We start from the raw sequence: 23,218 nt of genomic DNA, 5'->3' as shown, positions 1-23,218 counted from the left end.
AAATCCCCTCTTTTGAAACATGTGGTGTCGTTTAGGCGTTTTGTTTTCATGATCCTTAAAGAAGATGAAGAACTGAACTTGTCACTGCATCTTAAAATTGAAGATTGTGATTATGTCATTTATGCTACAACGGAGAAAATGAAATGTTTCAGTTGTGGGGAGGTGGGTCATGTAGTTCGCACATGTCCTAGAAAAGTTAACGGGGAAAAATCGGCGGTTGGTGTTGGTGAGTCGGCAGAGGCCGGACCATCTTTTACTGCTTCGCCTGAGACGGAGTCATGTAAAGCGAAGGAGGTAGATGACGAGCGTCCGTCTGCGAGAGCGAGTGAGACAGCTCAGGTAACTAACCTCAATATCGCTGTTGACAATAACAGTTCAGCTAACGCTGATACGCTGGTTTCTAAAACCTTTGTGGAGAGAGATGTACATGGTGGTGATGATGTGATTAAGGAAAATCAGAGCGATCGTAAAGTCTCTACTAAAAGGAAAAACACTATAAACTTGCAACATGATAAAGCAAAGAAAGTAGATGTGCAAGATGTTGAGGATGATGAAGATGGTGATTGTATGGAAAGCGATAGCGAGGCGTCTGATTCTAGCGTCAGTTTATCTCAGAATGATTTTTCCTCTCGCAGTTACGAGGTAGAGGATATAAGATTCTTTCTCAGGGCTACTAAAAACAAAACGGGAGTGCGTGTAAATCAGTATTTTCCTGAAACGAAACAGTTTGTTGGCAAAACTAGGCTTTTCATATCAAAGGGTTTATTTTCAAACAAAGAGACATACCGACTAAAAAAGATTGTGACAAAACTCACGTCTGAGAGCTTTTTTGGCAGCAGTCAAAAAGTTTAGTACTACAATGAACAGCTATGTAGAGGGTGTGTGTGCAGCTTTGTCTGTCTTGTTGTTGTTTTTTTTCTTTTTTCTTCCAAACATGGGTGAAGTAAACATTGCAACAATGAATGTTAACGGTTTACGAGAAATAAGAAAAAGAGCAGAAGTGTTTGAGACAGTCAAACAAAAACAAATTGATGTTGCCATGTTACAAGAGACCCACAGTGATTTAACAAACGCTGCCGATTGGGCGGAAGAGTGGGATGGGGTCGCAGTTTTGAGTCATAACACCACACTGAGTGGAGGGGTTGCCATTCTTTTTGCTAAAAGTTTTACTCCACAAGATTATCAGGTGGAGGAAGTTGTTAAGGGTAGGATTTTAAAAGTAAGAGCCACTTTTGAAAAATATACTTTTGTATTGATTTGCGTGTATGCTCCAACTTCAGCTGTGGAAAGAATGGTGTTTTTAAATGCTCTTTCTTCTGTTTTGCAAAAATGTTGTGAGGAAGAATTTTTATTTTTGGGTGGCGATTTTAACTGCACAGTTTCAGATCTGGATAGGAACCATTTTGAACCCCATTTGCCCTCAAGGAATCTCTTAATCCAGCTTGTTAAGACACAAGAACTATGTGACATATGGAGACAGTTTAACGGGACACAAAGGCAATACACCTGGACCCATTTTCGTGATAATGCTATCTCCCTGGCTAGACTAGATAGGTTTTATGTTTAAAAAACACCATTGCAACATTGTTAGAAAGGTTTTAATCACCCCGTTGGGTTTTTCTGATGACAGTATGGTACATTGTTTTGTGTTTTTAAACTCCTGTAAACCAAAAAGTGCATACTGGCAACTAAATACAAATCTGTTAAGTGACAAGTATTTTAATAATATGTTTAAGATGTTTTGGGGTGATTTCAAAACTACAAAAGAATCTTTTAACTCCTTACGTCAATGGTGGGACTTTGGGAAAGTCCAAATGTCTGTATACAGTATACTCAAAACGTCACTAAGGAGGCTACTTTAGTTATGAGCAGCTTGGAGGCCGATATTCTAAAACTTCAAAAATTGTCTGAGTCAACTGGTGCCCAGAGTTATTTTAACTCTTTGGTAAACAAAAAGACACAGTTGGCTGATTTGCTGGGTTTTAGAACACAGGGGGCTCTGGTCAGATCACGGTTCCAGAGGATAAACCAGATGGATGCTCCTTCCAGGTTTTTTTTTCAGCTTGGAAAAGAAGAATGGTCAGAGGCGGACTATTCATGCTTTGCGCTCTGAATCTGGTAAATTATTGACAGACCCTGTGGAAATCCGAAGGAGAGCGGTAATTTTTTACGAAAACCTGTACAAAAACGAACTTGGAGCAGGATACGATGGTGAAAGTGAGTTTTTTTGAAGACCTACCCCAGGTTTCTGAGAAAGCAAATGCTGGAATCTCAGGTGACTTAAGCACAGCGGAGCTGTATGAAGCCCTTCAAGGGATGGAGTCCGGAAAGGCACCAGGAATCGACGGTCTCCCAGTTGATTTTTATAAGTCATTCTGGACTGTTCTAAAAGAGGACCTGTTGGAGGTATTGAATGAAAGCTTGGCTGAAGGCCAGCTGCCTCTGAGCTGCCGTAGAGCAGTCTTAACCCTCTTGCCTAAGAAAGGCGACCTTACTGACATCAAGTTTTGGCGACCAGTATCACTGCTCTGTAGTGATTACAAACTGCTCTCAAAAACATTGGCTAATCGTTTAGCAGGGGTGATGAGCACCGTGATCCATCCTGATCAGACCTACTGTGTTCCCGGCAGATCGATATTTGACAATGTTTCTCTAATCCGTGATGTTTTTGAGGTCTCCAAGATGTTTAATATAGATTGTGGTTTAATTTCCCTAGACCAGGAAAAAGCATTCGATCGTGTGGAACATTGTTACCTTTGTAGAGTTTTAGAATCTTTTGGTTTTTGCCAGAATTTTACTGACTTTATTAAAGTACTTTATAGTGACGTTGAGAGTCTTCTTAAAATCAATGGTGGTTTATGTGCTCCGTTTAAAATGTATAGAGGGATTAGGCAGGGGTGTGCATTATCTGGTATGCTTTATTCTTTAGCGATTGAACCACTTTTACAGCAAATAAGGGTTAAATTGCATGGTATAAGTCTGCTAAATTGTAAAGATAACCTCATATTGTCAGCTTATGCTGACGATGTGGTAGTTATGATTAGTAGACAAATGGACATACAGGTTTTGTCAAAACTACTTTCAACCTTTAAAGGCTTATCTTCGGCTAGTATAAATTGGAGGAAAAGTGAAGCCTTATTGTTGGGTACATGGTTGGGAGGAAAACCGAAACTTCCTGAGGGCTTGGTGTGGGGAACTTCAGGTTTCAAATATTTATGAGTTTTCCTGGGTGATGATTCAACAGTGCAAAAAAATTGGGATGGTCTAATTGAGAAAATTGAAGGACGTCTGGAAAAATGGTTTAACTGTTAGTTAAAATCCAGGCTATTTTAGTCAATTTCTTTTGGGATAAGCTGCACTGGGTGCCACAGAGTGTATTATTTTTACCCAAAGAGGAGGGTGGACAAGACTTAATTCACCTACAAAGCAGAATAGCATCCTTTCGGTTGCAGCGCATCCAAAAACTGCTAGTTGGTTCAGTGGATTTTAAATGGTGTGCGGTTGCATATTTGATTTTAAACAAGCTCGAGAATCTGGGGCTTGATAAAACTCTTTTTTTGATGGACTCTATGAAACTGAACACTTCTGGCTTGCCTGTGTTTTATAAGAACATTTTTAAGGTTTGGTGTCTTTTTGTTTTTAAACAAGCAGAGGACCCACAATCCCTTTATTGGCTGTTGGAAGAACCTTTAATTCATGGAGCACGGATGGACTTATCTGCCAGTGGATTTTTCCCAGGACTTAACAGGACACTAGTTGAAAGTAGAGTCGTCACCTTGGGACAGTTACTAGAATCAACAGGATATGATTTTAAGAATAATGAAGCGACTGTTCAGCGGCTAGGTTTGAGATCTACTCGTCTTGCTACACAGCTATTATTAAAATGGAAAAACACCCTTAAGTCAACAGAATGGTCTTTGCTGTCTAGTTTTCGTGACGGCCGCAGCAAGCCCAATTCCACAGACTGTTTTTCTCTGTGAATGTAGAAGGCTTTTCTGGAATTTTTTTTGGGGACTGTTGAATCCTTGCATGAAGAGTTTTTGTCTTGCATTGGAAAAACACTCTATAAGTATTGTGTGATCTGTTTTAACAAGAAAATGCTAGATAGAAAGATCGACACCCCATGGCGTGGTTTTTTCAAACTAGATGTAGAAAGAAAACCCGAATGGAGGGCATTGTATAAACCACCATTGGTTAAAAGAACAGGTGACTTGCAGTGGAGGATCATTCACGGGGCCATTGCTGTCAATTCTTTCATTTCAATCTTGAACCCAGAGATTGGTGTTGAATGCCCTTTTTGCAATGAGAGAGAAACAATCTTTCATGCTTTTGCTAACTGTGCCAGGTTGGAACTGTTGTTTTCATTAATAAGTAATATCTTTGCAACTTGTGGTGAAATGTTTTCCTCGGAAGTGTTCATTCTTGGTTGTAAATATGTAAGGAAAAGAAGTTTTTCATGTCAATTGTTGAATTTTGTTTTAGGTCAAGCTGGCAATTTATATTAGCAGGAAGATGAAAGTTGAACACAAAGCAGTTGATATAGTTGTTTTATTTTCAAATATGGTACAAGCAAGGATATTGACTGATTATAATTACTATAAGTATATGGATGATCTCGATACGTTTGAAGATATTTGGTGCTATAATGGTGTTTTGTGTTCTTTGTTTGCAGCCGATCTGGTGTTTACTTTCATGTGATTCGTTTCTTTTTTCTATTTTCTTTTAATATTTCCCTGTTTTTTTGTCTTTAGAATTTGTGAATGTTAAACTGTATTGTGTTTTTGTATTAAAAGTTTTGTAAAAATTCAAAAAAAAAAAATCTCTCTCTCTCTCTCAAGATTCAAGATTCAAGATTCAAAAAAGCTTTATTGGCATGATAAAAAGTGTTTTACATTGCCAAAGCAAGAAGATTAAATATAAACATTCTGTATAAAATAATGTAAACTCTCTCTCTCTCTGTCTCTCTCTCTCTCTCTCTCTCTCTCTCTCGATCTCTCTAAGGATGTTTATGAGTGAGGGATGTTTCACAAACAGAGAGGTTTACAGGTTGAGAAAAATTGTGACAAAACTACAAAACGAGCTGACAAGTTAATGATAGTAAGCTGGCTTAAAACTTTAGCCCTCATTGGCTGCTTTTTTCTTTCTGGTTTAAGTTTAGTTTTTTATTTTCAAATGGGGGATATTCGCATTGCATCCTTAAATGTGAATGGAGCTAGAGATAGGTTAAAGCGCACAGTGATATATGAGACTATGTATCATAAACAAATTGATGTCTTACTTGTACAAGAAACACATAGTGATGCAACCAATGCTGTTGAATGGGAAAAATAATTTAAAGGTCTTTCTATTTTAAGTCATAAATCTTCACTTAGTGGAGGGGTAGCTGTTTTATTTGCTAATAGCTTTACTCCCTGTTCCATTGAGATGGAAGAGGTTGTGGAAGGCAGATTGTTAAAGGTTCGAGCTCAGTTTGAGAATCACACTTTTGTTTTTATCTGTGCGTATGCTCCAACTCTACCAACAGAACGAATGGTGTTTTTATATGTTCTGGCTGAAACCTTAGAAAAATGTAATAGCGAAGAGTTTTTATTTTTAGGAGGAGATTTTAACTGTGTGGAAAGTAACATAGACAGGAATCATGTAGAACCACATATGCCTTCTCGTAATCGACTTACTCGGATGATTGAAGCAAATGACTTAAGTGATGTATGGAGAGTTTTAAATGGGAATTTAAAACAGTATACATGGGCACATGCCCGTGATAACAGGTTGTCATTAGCGAGATTAGACATTAGACTCGCAATGTCACAAAGGATATAATTAAATCTACTTAAGCCTTAGAAGATGAAATTCTGAAATTTCAAGAAGTGGCACAGTCAAGTGGAAACCAAGCGCACATTGAAGCCCTTTTTCTAAAAAAATCTGTGTTGTCGGACATGCAAAGAGTGAAAGCACAGGGGGCGCTAGTTCGTTCACGTTTTAAAGATGTAGACCAGATGGATATGCCTTCAAAATTCTTTTTTAGCCTGGAGAAAAAGAACGGTCAAAAGCGTGTCATACACTCTTTATTTTCTGAGACTGGTTCTTTGATATCAGACCCTACTGAAATTCGAAAAAGAGCAAATGCTTTTTTTGAAAAGCTGTATAGTTGTGAACACAGGGAAGATCAGGTTGTTGAAAAGTGTTTCTTTGAAGAATTACCAAAAGTCTCTGAAGACGCTAATGCAGCACTCAAAAAGGCTATAAGCCTAAGTGAACTGTATGAAGCTCTCCAAAGTTTGGAGAATGGTAAGGCCCCTGGGATAGACGGAATCCCTTTTGAGTTTTATAAAGCTTTTTGGCCTGTAATAGGGGAGGATCTGCTGGCAGTTCTCAGCGACAGTTTAGTGAAAGGACTTCTGCCGCTGAGCTGTAGAAGAGCGGTCCTTACCCTCTTGCCAAAAAAAGGTGATGTGAGAGACATAAAAAACTGGAGACCTGTATCTTTGTTGTGCTGCGACTACAAATTGCTCTCAAAAGTGTTAGCTACTAGGCTGGGAAAGGTTTTGGAGGAAGTAATTCATTCTGGTCAGTCCTACTGTGTCCCTGGACGATCAATTTTCGACAATATTCATTTAATAAGAGATATTTTTGACGTTTCTAAAATTCTGAATTTAGATATGGGTTTGATTTCATTAGACCAAGAGAAAGCATTTGATAGTGTAGAATATGAATATTTGTGGAAGACTTTACAAGCATTTGGTTTTAGTTCTGATTTTATTAGATATATAAAAGTTTTATATAATGACATTGAGAGTGTATTGAGAGTTAACGGTGGCTTGTGTGCTCCTTTTAAAGTGTGTCGAGGGGTTAGACAGGGATGTTCTCTGTCTGGTATACTTTACACATTGGCAATTGAACCACTTTTAATTAAATTGAGAAGTGTTTTAGAAGGGGTATCTGTACAAGCATGTAAAAGTAATTTATGTTTATCAGCATATGCTGATGATGTTGTCATAATACTTAATAAGCAAAATGATGTGGTCACGTTATTAAAAACATTGAGGGATTTTGAAATCATCTCTTCGGCTAGAATTAACTGGGGCAAAAGCGAAGCAGTGTTGGTAGGAAAATGGGAAAATGGGGTACCAACACTCCCATTGGGGTTAACCTGGAAAAAAGATGGTTTAAAATACTTTTTATGTTTTTAGGAAATGAAATTATGGTTCAAAAAAATTGGGAGGGAGTAGTTGAAAAACTTGAAGGTCGTTTAATGAAATGGAAATGGATTGTAAAGAGTTTATCATATAGAGGACGTGCCCTCATTATTAATAACCTGGTCGCCTCTTTCTTATGGCACCGACTGGCCTGTATTGATCCACCTGCTTATTTACTTGGGAAAATCCAATCCATTTTAATTAATTTTTTTTGGCATAAAATGCATTGGGTGCCCCATAATGTATTATATTTATCAAAGGAAGAAGGAGGACAAGGACTTATACATCTACAAAGTAGGACTGCAGCTTTTCGATTACAGTTTATACAGCGATTCCTTACTGGCCCAGAGAACTTAAGTTGGAGGCCAGTGGCCAACATGATTTTAAAGACTGCCACAGGACTATGCTTGGACAAGTCTTTGTTCCTGTTGGATCCTGCTAAAGTCATCACATCAAGGATGCCGGAGTTTTACACTAATCTTTTTAAAGTATGGAACCTCTTTAAAGTGGAAAGAACTTATATGACATCTTTATTCTGGCTGTTGAAGGAACCATTGATCTATGGATCACGTTTGGACAGTTTAGGTCAATATGGGACAATGACTGCAGCTTTTATTAAGTCTAAGATTTTAACTGTTGGGTGTTTGTTCAAAGTGGCTGGTCCAAGTTTTGGAAAAGCTGAAAAGGTAGCAGTTATTTTAGGAGTGAGATCCAGTCGAATTATTTCACAAGTACTTAAGAATTTACAATCTGCTTTTACAACAGAGGAATTAAAAATGCTTCAAGGTTACAATGAAGGAGAACTCATCCCTAATGAGAAGGACCAGTTTCCTAATCTGGTTCTGTCCCCAAATTTAGGTGATTGTACAGGTTTTTTTTTGGAATCTGAAAAGGTGACGGATATCAATTTGGATGAGAGTAATGGGAAAACGCTGTATAAAGCTTGAGTAAAATCTTTTAATAAAAAGGGATTACATGAAAGAGTTGACACACCGTGGCGTACTGTTTTCAAATTGAGTAATAATATCAGACCGGAGTGGAGAGCACTATACAAGCCACCGTTGACTAAAAGAGCTGGAGATCTTCAATGGCGAATTCTGCATGGTATTATCGCTGTTAATGCTTTTATTTCAGTTTTAAATCCAGATGTCAGCAATGAATGTCCTTTTTGTTTAGAAAGAGAGACAGTTTTTCATACCTTTTTATATTGTTCAAGACTTAGGCCTTTATTTGATGGTTTGCAAAACCTTTTTAAATGTTTTAACAAAGACTTTTCTATGCAAACTTTTATTTTGGGTTTTAAATATGTTCAAAATCGAAAGGATGTATGTCAGTTGCTTAATTTTATTTTGGGAAAAGCCAAAATGGCCATCTACATTAGTAGAAGGGATAAGATTGAGCGAGGAATTGTTTATAATGTTGAAATGGTGTTCGCAGCTATGATTAAATCAAGGCTTCTAATTGATTTTAGTTTTTACAAAGCTATGGATTCCTTAGATATCTTTGAAAGAAAATGGTGTCATAGTGGAGTTCTGTGCTCTGTTATTGAAAGAGAATTTTATTTTACGATTTTTTTATAATTTGGCTTGAAATGTTGTGGAAATGTTATGTGATTTGATCGGAATTCTTTCTGTTAAATAAAGAGGTCTCTCAGAGTTGAACCCTACTACAGCCATTCTGTCTGTGGAGCAACTGGGGGAAGAGGGGGTCTTTTTGGTGCTTTTGCTCTAGCACAATATTTTGTTCTTGCACAAATAATTTTGTTCTTTCATATAATATAAATAAATACATTTATTTAAATTTATTGTTTAAAGAATGTTATACATTTTAATTTAATTTAACCTCTGATGCATTTTGAATGAAAACACATTTGATAAAATAATAATAAAAATACTCATGAGATTAAATGTCTTTCGAACTACATGTTTTCGTGAATAACCACCGGGGTCTTATAACTGCGGTCCTGAAACTGCAACCGTTGCTATATCATCCAAAACTAAGGCCGTATAACCGGGGTTCTATATGCACCCTCCAATTGTGCAGGAATATACTATTGGTCTATCACGCAATACGCAATTAATTCGAAAAGCTCTGCGAATTATTCTTGCACCTTCCGCAACAGGTTGCTATCGTAAAAATGGACAAGACATGGCTGCGACAGACTTACCCATCTCCTCCGCTTATAAAGCCGCAATCTAATCCTGTTTACATGAAGTAAGCCTGCTCCCGAGCAGGTTTAATCTTACGGACCTGTTGCTACGACAGCAAGTCCAGGATGAGTGTCCAAGAACCAAACAATCCAGGATCATGCCAAATCGTCAACAATCACATCCAGCTAACTGAGTTGGAGACGTTCTTGGCAGTATTATTGCCTGTTGGATTATAGTGTAATTCATTGGATTGTATGTTTTGTCCTTTGAACCTTTGGTGTTTCAGCTTTGTTACAAAGGGACGTCTTTTCGACGTACTTTTGCTCAGTGGGTTACCATATCCAGACATTTCTGCATGATGAGCTCATGTTCGGATTCGTGCTGTGGTGTATTGCCAAATAAGCAATAAACTATTATATCCTGAACGTTTTATATTTGATATATATTTTATTAGGGACAAAACATCTAGCAAAATGTCTGCTTGCAATGTGAGGAAACGCATTTCAGTGTCCGTGATCAGCTGATTCCTTTGTGAGTCACAGGCAAGCCGAAAGGATCACAGTCGAGTTCAGCTGTTTGTCATTTCAGCAAATAATTCTGCGTGTTTTAGTCCCGGTTTCTCCTTTTCTCCTCAGCCGTTTTGCTGCGTGTTTTACACTAAGGGGGGCGAGTCCTAGCGCTCAAGGGGGGCGTGTCCCGAGGTTTTCAAGTGGGAAAGTGACGTCTGTCAGTACACGATCCGTTCCACCTGCACGATCCGTTCTGAGCATGCGCGTAATTACGTATTAGAAAACGTCATGGTTTTCCTACACTATTGGTACCGTGACGCAGACGAAGAAACATTTGACGGCAGTCGGCACAACTGACGGCATATTTTTTGTTTTGTAGAGTTTAACCGTTCACGGCGAGTCGGTTTTTATGTTTTTAAATGTTGCTTACGTTACCATGATTACGATGTGTTTATGTGGTTGTCAATCCAAAGTAATAGAGTTGTTACATGAACATGGATGATTTTGGTTACATGTGGAATAAAGTATTTTTATCGACTGCAAATCTTCAGTTTCCTCCAAACTCCATTTTGCGATTTATTGCTGTATGGCATGTCTATTTACCTTACAGTGTTTCGATCTGAGGTCAGTAGTATTGTCAAAGACGGTTTTTGTCGTTTTTTATTAAATTCTGATAATACTATTTAACTTTAAATGTAGTAATTTATTAGTATGGGTCTATATAGGCTAATATATCTATCTATTTACCCAGCCGGCATATGACCGACCTTCAACGTTGAAATATGGTTGAAATAATGTCAGTTGTTATTTCAACGTTGAAACAACGTTGAAACAAGATTAAATGCTTAACGTTGAAAAAAGTGAACAGAAACGCTCATAAATCAACGTTGAAATTAGATCAAGATCTAAACTTTATATCAACATCATGTCTTCCATGCATCTTCAACAATCACAACTTTCGGTAAGTCTCGTCTTATTGTATTTAATATATATACACACAACACACACATATATATTAATAAGCAATAAAAGCTTATTTAGCTGTTTCGTGTGTTTTTTCTTTTACCTTAGTAGTGTCGCGAGATTGCACGAGGTTACGGTTCACGTCACGTCAGTCAGTGAGGCGGGAAAGCGCGGAGTGACGTGACGAGGACGACGACTACAATTTACTGAAGTAAGTCGATATTATAACAAAAATAATTTAAGACTACCCATTATGTCAATTTATGGAGAATTTTAAAGCCACTGTTTAAGGTTAACGTGATGGGTTAGAAAATGTTTGGATCTACGTCACTGAGGCTTTTGCCACTTGCTTTACGTTTGTTCTGGTGATGTTTTGAGAGAAAAGTATGTAACTTACAACAATTATACGTTATATGAACGTTTATTTCTGACACCCAGTGAGGTTGTTCCATGAGATGTAGCGTTGTACACAAGCCTAAAACAGCTCACAGAAATATTTCGACCAACACATTAACTAACAGCAGCGCGGCCGCCATTTTAAAGTGAAAATGTGAACTAGATAAGACGGAACCCGACAAAATGCAACATAAGATATAGGAAAATAGCTAAAGGAATGTTTGTAAATCCACTCCAAAAAATGCTTTTTTGATAAGTGTACAGTGCGACCGCCATTTGGGGTGAAAATGTGAATAGCCTGCGGTAAATATGAAGCGGTGAAATGTTGTTTATTGGTCCATATGTTAATTCTGCTAGAATTTGATAGTCTCATTTAAATTAACTCTGCATATAGGAATTTATTGTGTGTCTGATATTTGACCTGTGTTTTGAATTCCACAACCTTTTATGTTTTACTTATAGTCATTTTGTTTTCTTGTACAGCTGCTTTGGAACAATGAAAATTGTAAAAAGCGCTATATAAATAAAGCTGACTTGACTTGACTTGACTTAATTATTAAATACACAATTTCACTATATTATCAATCACACTGATTAATTTTAACAATGCTAGGCCTTTATTTAAATTTACAAATCTTGATAAGAAATTTTTTGTGCCATACATTGCATTATGTGTCAAAAAAAAAAGCATCTGCTTAATGAATAAATGTCAATGTCAATATGCATGTTTTGTGTGCTGCTTTAATTAACTGTCTTAACTTTCTTTATTGTTTAACACTTTCTAAAAGTTTTGTACATTCATGTTTGTTTTTCAGAACTCTTTCCAATGTTGTGATTTCACAGATGAATTTAAAGGGGAAAATGCGGGAAGCTGCCATTTTCAGAGTCTCTGCTATGCCAGATAAATGCCAGTGGTAGGTAAAAATAAATGAAATTGCATGCATAAAATATACTGTGTGCTTATGCTAATGAGTGCTTATCCAAATGACAATTTAGGAAATGTTTCAAGTTAAAACAACAAAGTAGTGTTTTGGCTTCACAAGTCAAATGTTTGCACATATTTCTTAAGACACAGGGCAACCTATATGTGATCCCAATTGATCGATTTCGGTACATTTTTGTCAACAACAGGGTTTTTTAAGGCTGAAATATACATGAAACTATGTTTTGTTTTTCTCTTTAGATGCTGTCATCTACACACACAACACAAGACGGACAAAAAATATTACAGACTTAAGATATGCTCCAGAGAGGATAGGCGGTGGTGGCTGTAAAAAGACACTTCACTGATGACCCACTCCAGTTAAAAATAATTTGATGAAAATGAATTTGTTTTGTGTGCCTGAGTGTGTGCGCATGCGCGTGTGATTTTAATTTTGTTGAATGAGAAAAAATAAAGTGGGTGTAAAAATATTACTGTTTATTTTTATTCTGTCTTATCTGTATGTATACAAGTGGACTCTCAAACCTGCACTTAAGAGCATCCAAGGTAATTAATTAAAAATATTCTACAGTTGTTAGAGAGATAAAACATAATTTTTTAGGCCAATGTAAAATTGTTAGAATTACTTTCAACAAGAAGTATCTCCACAGAAAATCACACTACACGTTAATTATTCATTTAATATTGAAAAACCATTGAAACTGTAGCAATTTCAATGCTTTACTATGGAGATAAAAACAATAAAGCAATTATTATACAACGTCGATTTCTGACCGCAATTCAACTACGTTGAAAGGTAAGACGGTGAAACAACGTTGCTATTTCAACGTTGATTCAATTTGCAAAACCGAAACGTAATTCAACGTTGATTCAACCTTGGTCCTTGACGTTGATTCAACGGTGAATCAACGTTGAATTGTCAGCTGGGTAATCTAAATTAGTAAAATAATCCCTTCAATGGCGTTTCCAGAAGCCAATAAGGAACATAACACATATGTCTAACTAGACTATCATTTACATGAAGAACTACAAAGTCAGGGGAAACATTACAGTATTTCAAACTGACTTGACAGAACGTAAAGTGAAATGATACGAGGTGGACAGCAGCGAAGTAAATTGAGTATTATATTTAATTTAACAGTAAAAAATAGAAACAAAGTAAAACAAAGCTGCGCAAGCGTGGAACAGATCGTGCAGTGTCGTAAATCATCGCACAACTAAATCATCATTTGCGCATGAGCGGTTTCTACAACGTCGAGGTGCGCATGCGCGAACGGATCGTGCAGGTGGAACGGATCGTGTACTGACAACGTCTATGCGTACCCTCTATTACCACAGTCCATACCGTAACTTCCTTAGTTACCGTCGCTAAGTGACTGAAAACAAACTACTGTGTGCGGAGGTTACGGTCAGTTCTGCTCAGGTGAGAAAACAAACAATGTCTGGAGATCAGCGTTTATGTAATGTTTCAAAAATCCCACGAACACCGACATCTGCTTTAAATGTTGCTCGAGATTAACTGGGAGAATTGTGAAGTTATCAAACTAAAAGTAGCTACATGATTTTGCAGACATGATGACGTGTGGCTGTGCAGAAGACGTACACCTCAAACGCAGTATGTTTACACGTAAAGCGTCGTTTATGTTTGACACTTCCGTATGGCGGAAAGTTTCATTCAGAATTGTGTTTGTCTCTGTGTTTTGATGAAGGGTGTGTAAGACATTATTTGGAAGAATCTGTGTTTGCTGTGCTGTTACCTGCACTGGACGTCATGATGACGGAGGCACTGAAGCACCGCTGCACGCAGGTTTCTTTCGGCTTCACATTAAATGTCGTTATTAGGGATTGCGAGGACGCGCACGCACACGCGCACGCACACGCGCACGCACACGCGCACGCACACGCGCACGCACACGCGCACGCACACGCGCACGCACACGCGCACGCACACGCGCACGCACACGCGCACGCACACGCGCACGCACACGCACGCACACGCACACACACACACCTCTCGTGAGGAAATGTTTGTAACATAAGGGTCCGAATAAAAGAAGTCCCTTACAAGAAAGATTCTTGTTGACATATCTGTATCAATTGACAGAGCTATATTCTCTTTTTCACATTTTGCTTGATTCAGAGGGAACAGATAGCATTTAATGGATGTGACTTCTTGACTGGATGGCTATACAAGTGAGTAGGCCTACAGGTATTGTTAGCATGCAGCAGTAAACATGATTATTAACACGTTTTATTTATTTGTGTGTGCTTCAGTAAAAACCCTCGTCGGAAAGAACGCGTGCCTCTTGATTTTCACCATATTCCCTTCGTGCAGGACTGGCTTCTTGTTCAGTAAGTACACGATGCAGTTTGAGAAACATTCCCATTTTCCTCTTCTCGCGATAAGTCATTCTGGCCATACTTCTTCGCTCGCATCATTAACCGGCGATGACTGACATTAATATTTGATTTATTTATTTATGTTCTTTCTTTAATTACATCTTGCAGACGTGAGAGTAAACATTACCTGTATTTTAGTGATTTCTGATCGATTGGAGAAATTTAAATAAATGGTGGAAAACGGACATCCTGCTAAACGTAGCTAAAACGAGAATATAATGTTAAACCTAAAGAATGTTTATTAATCTGCCGATAAATAGCGTATTTAAATCCTCTATATTGTTTTTGAAATCTTTGGTTATTTATGTCATTTACTCAAGTATCTGATGCTGATGTATAGTGCAGTTTTATTTAGTTATACTGTTTCATTTATAGAAAAATACCTCAGCTATGGAAAAGGACCAAAAGGATGAAAGTAAATAGGCTTTAAGATAGTTTTATTTTAATTCGAGTTGTGTTGCACTACTTAAATTTAAACAAAGATTAACAAATCGTGGATTAAAACTTTAACCTGTATTTAAAACGTCATCTGTGATTCATTTGATCAACCATGATAGATTTGCTGGTGAATGTAAAAAGGAAATAAACAGTTCCTGCATGTAAAAGAAACATAATTTTGCTATTTGAAACCTCTCTTTGGATAATTCAAGTGCAGGCGGCAGATCCTTTTCTTATCTAGCGCCTAAACTTTGGAGCAGTCTTCCCTGCACTGTCCGGGAGGTGGACACACTCTGCCAGTTTAAATCTAGACTAAAGACGCATCTTTTTAATCTTGCATACACTACACTATCATAATATATATATTTCAAAGATCTAGGCTGCACTAGTTAGATCAACCGGAACCAGGGACACTTCCAATAACAACTGATGCATTTGTTGCATCAAAGAGTGCAGAACAGTACTCTACTCTCAGCCAGTCTTGTCTCATTGTTCCAAGGTAACCGGAGCGGGCAGGATGCAGTCAATGCCCAGACCTGACAAATGCTGAGACAAAAGGAGGTTGCGACTCTACAAAATTATTAATGATAATCTTCAATCGAATTATTTTTTATTTTGTCTTGTTGTGCAAGCACTGTCGAGCTTGTGCAGATGCTGCAGGCTGCTAGAATTTTATAGTTTTATTTCATTAACACTGCATATAGGAATTTATAGTCTGTCTGATATTTGACGTGTGTTTTGACTTCCATAACCTTTTATGTTTAAATGTTTTCTTGTACAGCTGCTTTGTAACAATGAAAATTGTCAAAAGCGCTATATAAATAAAGCTGACTTGACTTGTTCATAAACACATTTCACGACGCGTCCACTTGACTACTAAAAACACAAAATAATTTGTTAAATTATCACGCTAATTTAAATGACATTTATAAATGGTCAACTGCTCCAAAACTTTTGTGCTCCCCATAGATTATTTTTCACTCCCTTCTGCAATGTGCTCTGACTTTGATGAGTCTTTCTGCTTCACCCAAAGAAATGACATTTACAGTTTTTCTTAACCTGAATTGGTTCATATGGATGATCTATATTATAGATTGTGTGCTCTTCCTCACTTGTTCCAACTTTTGTTTTTATTAATATTCCCACCAAGGAAACAGCACTGCATTACAATAAAATAAAGAACGAGAATCAAAGGACAGGAAAATAAATAAATAATAAAAGGAAAATCTCAATTAGTGAGAAAATATTCAAAATATTGAATGATTAATAAAAAACATGTTATTCTTATTGATAACAATAAGTTTAAGAGGTTTTACATTAAGTGACATTTTTTAAAAAGAAAGACATCAAACCAAGGCAAAAAAAATGTACAATGAAAAATAAAAAACTAACTGCGAAAACATAAATAAATATATATTTAAATCTCGCCCTGGTGTGGATCTCTTTTAATGGATTATTAAGATTTTAAGGACATTTATGCGTGTGATGTGGTCAAATTACTGTGATCAAAAATATCATGTGATTAATGTTTGTACTAGCAGGGTTTTTTTTAAGTGCTGGTTAGGGGATCCCAAGAGCTTTGACACAATTCAAACACTGTCAGAAACATAATTTGATAAGTTGTTGTGACGAATTTGGTCCAGTCCAGGTACATTTTAGGAGTTTATCACCATGTCCCAACAATGTCCAATGTTACGTTGTCATGATGGTACGTAGTTCGGAAGGATAATTGTGCAGTCCAGATATGTCCTCACAACATAACTGTGTTAACTGGGATGTGACATGCAATTATCTCAATTCTTAAACATTTGTTGTTGCTTTGTCAGTCCTAGGAAAAGCATTCCAATGTATCTGCTGCTGACAGATGAGCAGGCAGCACTGATCATACAGGCGTTCTGGAGGGGATACAAGGTAACAGTAGTTACAACGACAAAAGTAACTGGAACCGGTGCAGACATGTCACTCTGCATTTGATGATTTTATCACATAAACTCATCTTTAAGCATTAAAGTGATAGTTTGCGACAAAAAAAACTGTCATAATTTAATCACCATTTTGTCATTTCAAACCTATATGTCTTTCTTTCTTCTGCAGAACGATATTTTAAAAAAATGTTGGTAACGGGCCCCCATTCACTTGCATTGGTTTTGTGTTCATACAATAGAAGTGTATGGGGTCCAGTGCTGTTCGGTTACCAACATTCTTCAGAATATCTTCTTTTGTGTTCTGTGTAAGATAGAAAGTCATACAAGTTTGACATGACAAGCTGGTGAGTAAATGATGAACTATTTCTTTAAAACTGCATATTTAAAGGTTTTATAACCTGTAAAAATAATTTCCTAATACCTTAAAATGACTTGAATGCCTCCATTCAATCACGTGAGCGCTGAACATTGATTATAGGAACACAGATGGATCATTTGACCTGTGATCACAACACGCTCGTGTTGCATAAGCAGAGCTGAAACAGCAGCGATCGTTTCAGTGCCGAGTCTATGTGCCATCCTATCTATGTGCTATCCTATCCTATATGGCTTTACTCTGGTTACAGGCTTATGATGTCGTAAACAATCACATTAACAGAGGCAGTTTCAGACTGCACTTTTTAAACTGTCTTTGGTAAACTGCAGTTTTATGAATAAAATACTCTGCAGTGGTTTAAAATGATAAAATTGCACATTGTTTATCATTTAATCATTATTTTAATGTGCTCTGCTCTTTTACTTGGTCTTAGTCTATTTAACATTTGAAACTCGTGTCCGTAGTTTAGAAAAATAGAAATGGAAAATACAGAACTACAAACGTTGACTGAACAAACCGCGGGGTTTTAGATTTTTACATTTTGGAAACCTTGAATGCTGTATTTACTAAATCAGAATGTATTGTGTCCAGAGCTTAATTTGTGCCGTTGTTGTACAGAACATGACTACTAAATGATGACTCCCCCATTCATCAATAACATGAGATGTCTGAATTTGGTGTGAGGGGGGTTAGGATTAGCTAACCAGTTTACCCCCAGCAAAATCAACGAGGGGAGTCGTAATCTGGCAGGAAGTAAAAATTTGGCACAACACTAGAACCGGCACCTCCAAAATACGATCCGGCGCCTCATTCGATAGATCCCGCTCCTCAAGTGTTAATTGTAAACGTAATTCACGCTGGCCTGATGCGTGCACATATTTAATTAAAAAGCACCTATAAAAGTTATAATAGCAAAACCAATTTATTTTGATAATGAAAATGCTATACATGTTACTTATAACAGCAGAAACAACTTAAAAAAACTCTGTGATGCTTTATGGTCAAACAGATATGGCTATGAGTACGTCATTATATACTTCAAAGTTCTTTGGCGCCAAGACACCAATCTCAGTGTCATGAACTGCTCCGAGACATATGAAGGTGAGATCCAGATGCAGCTTTATTTGTGGGCAATCCAAAGGCGTAATCCAAATAACAGGCAAGGGTCATACACAGACAGGCAGTCCAAACAAAGAAACAAACCAACAAAGAAACAAACAAAACAGGCAGGGACCAGAGGCAAAAGAGTAATCAGGGAACAAGGCAAGAAATCCCTAAAAACCAAACGACAACCCTAACGCTCGGAAATGCAGTGAAACACGAAAAAACACTTCGCAGTGTGTGAATAAGTGAACATGGTATAAATAGACTGAGACTAACAGGGTGATGAGACACAGGGGAATGCAATCAGTGATAATGAGTGCGGGCAGTGAGTTATGGGAAATGTAGTTTGTGAGTGAGTGATAATAGTCTGATGTGGAGTGCCCTCTGGTGGTTCTCAAGGGCCCTCCAGTTGGTGACCGTTACACTCAGCAGCATATTGTCACCATTTTCCCTTTCGTTTTGTCAATCTGTTACTTGTTAAATATTCTCCATATTTTTATTTTTGTTTTGCATTATATATTGAAGGAAACTTGTCGAGATGGACATTTCAGAGAGAGATATTTTTGTTGTTGGACAAATGCTGATCGCAGTTAACGAATTGATTAAATGCTTAAACCCTCAAGATTTTGAACACCTGTATGAGCCTGTGTGGTCAGAACACGCATGTGTCTAGGGATGCTGACACCATTGAGATTTTTGGCATGGCTGTTTCCATTTAGGCTTTTTCATGCGCATTTCAAACATCTAAATAGTTGGATAGAAAACCCCTCCCATATTGCCCATTCCGTTACATCTCCCCGCCCCACTAACTTGCCGGAGTTGACGCACCCCCTTGCTCCGTCACCTCGGAATGGACAAATTAAGCACTGGTTGTGTCATATGTATCAATAATTTTGTACAACTGTGTTTTATTGCAGGCTACATGAGCTCACTATGGGTTTTATTTTCAGGTGCGCGTGCGTCCAGATGTACAGGAGTTGAGACAGTGGCAGAGAGAACTGAGAGAGGAGAACCGTAACATCAACAAAACTGTTCAGGAGTTTTGGGCACGGCAGGAAAACAGAGGTGTCAATGTTAAAATATCGCTCTAAAAATAAAACCCTCTAATGCAGTGAATATTTAAAGTTTAGTGTGACATTCAATATACTTCTATACACCATATCTGCTTGGGTATACTAAATAACAGTTCCCTTTCTGTCAGTCTCGAGAACCTATCATCTCCGATTATACTTTTGAAAAGGCCAATGAACTTGGCAAATGGGACGGCAAACCAGAATCCGCCCCAGCACGACCCGATCAGCAGATTCCTAAGGGGTATGCAGGGGGCTAATCCCCAAGTTCGTTATCCATACCCCCCTGTGACCTTAACGTCGTCCTGGTGCGCCTGGGTAAAGCCCTGTTCGAGCCCCTGGATAACCCGATCTGTCGGTGCTCGACTCCATCAGGAGGGTAGGGGATCAGCACACACTCTCCGTGTCCAGCGGGTGCCTAGAGTTGGGGCACCCCACGTCGGCTAGACTCCACCTGGCCACATGCCGCCGCGGACTAGGTGGTGTGGAACCTGCAGGAAGTCCCAACCCTTTCCCTGTCGTGTCCAGTACGCGCCCTGCTCCTCTATTCAGACAAAGAGTTGCTCAGAGCGAGAGCTCGGTGTTCAGTCCGTGTCAGCGGACAGCAGGGAGGCTGTCTCCAAACAGAGACCGGTGGCAACTCCACTGCTTCTGTGCACTCCTGGTTGGGGCCCCGCACTACTACTCCCATGAGTTTTCCCCACTGGTTACACCGTGTAGGTATTCCACGTATTATCTTCCTTCGGCAGATGTGGTCTCCGACAGGAACCCCATACTGTCAGTCTCGACACAACGTTGTGTCCGTCATGCCACAAGCGCTGTGCTGGCCCACTGCAGCGAACGAGGGTGCCTCTCAAGTTCCTCAGCGCGAAAAGGTGAATGAAAATCCCATTCGCCAAGTTAATTAGCCTTTTCAAAGTATAATCGGAGATGGTAGGTTCTTAAGTAAAAACCTGGTAACTGAGGTTACATCCGTAACCGTGACGATATGTAGACTGCGAGTCTTTGCTTTGTGTCTCATACAGTTTATTTCAGCCACAATAGGTCGTCTAAACTGAGCGTTGTTGCACCTGGACGTAGTTTTAGATGGTGCAACAGGTGTAAATATGTATGACAGTCTTGTTTACAAAATTAGAGCATGGGTTACTGAATAAAAACTCACTATTAGTTAAAATAGTTTTAAAATTATTTTTGAAATTCACAATGCAACATGTGAACAAGTGGTATCTGAAATTTTATTATTTCACTTCAAAGGACATACACATGGACTTAAAATTTAAACTCTTACCAGACACTCTTGCACCTTTTCTCAGAAAGGATCTTGATTATTGGAAGATTGATCTTACGGAGACCACATCTGCCGAAGGGAGATCATATGTGGAATACCTACACGTCTCACGAGTGGGGAGAACTCATGGGAGTAGTAGTGCGGGCCCAACCCAGGGGTGCACACAAGCGGTGGAGACCACCGAGGGGAGGTCACAGGTTCGCCGACAGGGGAACCAAGAGTGAGAAAGTGTCAGACGGGACTACCCAAGGGAGGGAGTCACTACGTGTGGAGCACTAGCCCAGGTACAAGGGTTAACCTTGTGAGGGAAACTCACATATACTGGGCGTGAATACGAGCTGCCTCGCCACGCTCGTACTCCCTATTGCTTGGTGAAGGAAGGAATGTCTATATTTCGTCTAATGGAAGAAGTAGGGAGGCTCGAATAGCGCGCTTACTTGCCTGAAGAGGGGAGAAGGCGCTTCGCAGGCGTACGCCCTGCCACCGTCCGTCTCACTCAAGACCTGGTCCGACACAGGTTCGATGCCCGTGAGAAAAAAAACATCTGGACGCAACCCAACCCGCAGCTCTGCTGAAGTCTGCCAGAGGGGCGCTCTGAGCCCATGCCCACGAGGAGGCTGCACCCCGGAGGAGTGAGTATCACTACAGTGGGCAGGGGCCTGAGATCGGCAAGCCAAGGGATGGCGTCCATGATCGAGTGTGCCAGTCATTGTGTGGAGACAGCCCCCCGCTGTCCCCTGACACAGACATAGAGCTGCTCAGAGCGAGAACTCTGTGAGCAGAGCGTGCACTGGGCACGACAGGGAAAGGGTTGGGACTTCCTCCCAGGGGGAGCGCCTGCAGGTTCCCCACCACCTTGTCTGCGTGGGGGTGGTGGATACTCTGGGCATGTGGCCAGGTTGGGGTCTAGCCCACGTGGGGAGCTGACGTCCTCCGTTGAACCGACATAGCCTGAAGGGGGTGTTTCTGGTTTTCGTAAGCTCGTCGTGCACTGCCGGGAAACTGGCACTGAGGTGGAACGCAGATCCACCGTGTTCCGTGTCCAGGTACCAGGATCCGCTATGAGACTGTCTGCCGACGCCCATAGGTGACAGGATATGGAACAGGGAATCCCATATCACCACCGCTGCTCGCCTCCGCAGCTGACTTTTTAGCCGCTGTCGGGCAGGAAGTAAACGGTGAACACGGCCAGCCGTGACAGCAATACCGTTGCCACAAGCACTACTTTAGCACGACGAAGCATGTGAGGTAGTTATCGTGCCTGTCTGTCTCGAGGATGGTGCGGTCGCACCCAAGACTACAGCGGCGAAACATGCCTGGCAACATGTGCACGCTGCAGGAGAAATTGCTCTTTTAGAAATATGCTCTTTTAGACACCTCCGACCAGCTACTGAAATGCCCAGGGGAATCACAAACGCCAGGACGAGTTCCGCTGCTCTGCGTTGTAGATCCAGTAGGAAGAATCGAAGATCGCTCAGCATAAGCCTTGCAGGTTCCGAAGAACAAAAAGGTGAATGAATGGGCACGGTATCTTCCCTTTTATACCCGTATGTACGGGGCGGAGTCTGGCGTGCCGCCCCATTCACCAAGTTCATTGGCCTTTTCAAAGGGTTCTCAAGTCAAACCCCATTCTGTCAGTTTCGACACAACATCAAGAGACCGACAGAAAGGGAACGTGACCTCTGTCATCTGAATGATCTGTTCAGTTCATCAGCTCAATGATAGAACAGCTTTATGAAATTTGGTTTATTCGATTGTTTCAGTGTGGTCAGAGCTGGTTGATCTGTGCGATGATCTCGATCCGGAGGCGGGTGTTTTGATCGAGGTCGTCCCCCCCACACCACAGAGCAGAGTGCAGCTGTATACACCCGCTGTAGAGAGAAAAGAGCTTCTGACGGCAAACATGTGAATCCCAACAGAGCTTCAGCGTCATGTTAATACTACTGCTGAGTGAAGATGTCTCGCTGGGACTGCAATACTGCATCACATGCTCAGTTTCTTAATGACAGAATATAATTATCATAATATCATAGTTTTATTAATCTTGCACTTTACCCAATGCACATCATTTGTTCACATTTGCTCACATGACATTTAAACACATTTGAATCCCCATATCACTTGATGTGTGTCTAAGACAACATGTAAACCTCTTAAAACTCTTAATATACATTATATGCCACATTTTAATACACCCTTTATTATAATGAGACTTTTTTCAGTGAAAGCATAATAAAGAAAGTTGCAGTAGATGATGTGTAATTAAAGCATGAATCATGACCTCCGTTGTAACCATAGAGCAAAGAAACTGAAACCTATCAGAGAGCAAACGTGGTTGTCTGCTCAAAAACAAATGCTGCACATGAGGAGCCAGAAAAAGGTTTACTTCCATCTTGTTTTTCTCTTACCAATGTAGTGTATCTCGGGGAAACTATGAAGTTAACCACAGTAAGATATGTA

General features: G+C 39.4%; 1 protein-coding gene across 2 annotated transcripts; it reads left to right on the top strand.

Annotated features, from left to right (window-relative positions):
- The first annotated feature begins 13,388 nt into the window (after positions 1-13,388).
- Positions 13,389-23,008, top strand: iqck (IQ motif containing K). 2 transcript variants are annotated; one of them, XM_079457790.1, is made up of 8 exons: positions 13,389-13,580; positions 13,728-13,772; positions 13,867-13,964; positions 14,298-14,350; positions 14,432-14,509; positions 16,822-16,906; positions 19,351-19,465; positions 22,522-23,008. In XM_079457790.1, the coding sequence occupies exons 2-8, from the start codon at positions 13,730-13,732 to the stop codon at positions 22,665-22,667; spliced, it is 618 nt and encodes a 205-aa protein (XP_079313916.1). In that variant the 5' UTR covers positions 13,389-13,580; positions 13,728-13,729; the 3' UTR covers positions 22,668-23,008. The 2 variants fall into 2 exon arrangements, with proteins under 2 accessions (XP_079313916.1, XP_079313915.1); XM_079457789.1 differs by lacking the exon at positions 22,522-23,008 and adding an exon at positions 20,784-21,074 and having other exon boundaries at positions 13,414-13,580.
- Positions 23,009-23,218: the final 210 nt, after the last annotated feature.

The sequence above is a fragment of the Barbatula barbatula genome, assembly GCF_947034865.1.
Source record: "Barbatula barbatula genome assembly, chromosome: 5".
Classification (NCBI taxonomy): domain Eukaryota; kingdom Metazoa; phylum Chordata; class Actinopteri; order Cypriniformes; family Nemacheilidae; genus Barbatula; species Barbatula barbatula.
This window is presented reverse-complemented; position numbering and strand designations above follow the sequence as displayed.

Coding starts and splice junctions, on each gene's coding strand:
- iqck (XM_079457789.1), top strand. CDS start 13,730: ATGATGACGTGTGGCTGTGCAGAAGACGTACACCTCAAACGCA. Junction 13,965..14,297: donor TGAAGCACCGCTGCACGCAG/GTTTCTTTCGGC, acceptor TGCTTGATTCAG/AGGGAACAGATAGCATTTAA. Junction 16,907..19,350: donor CGTTCTGGAGGGGATACAAG/GTAACAGTAGTT, acceptor TTTTATTTTCAG/GTGCGCGTGCGTCCAGATGT.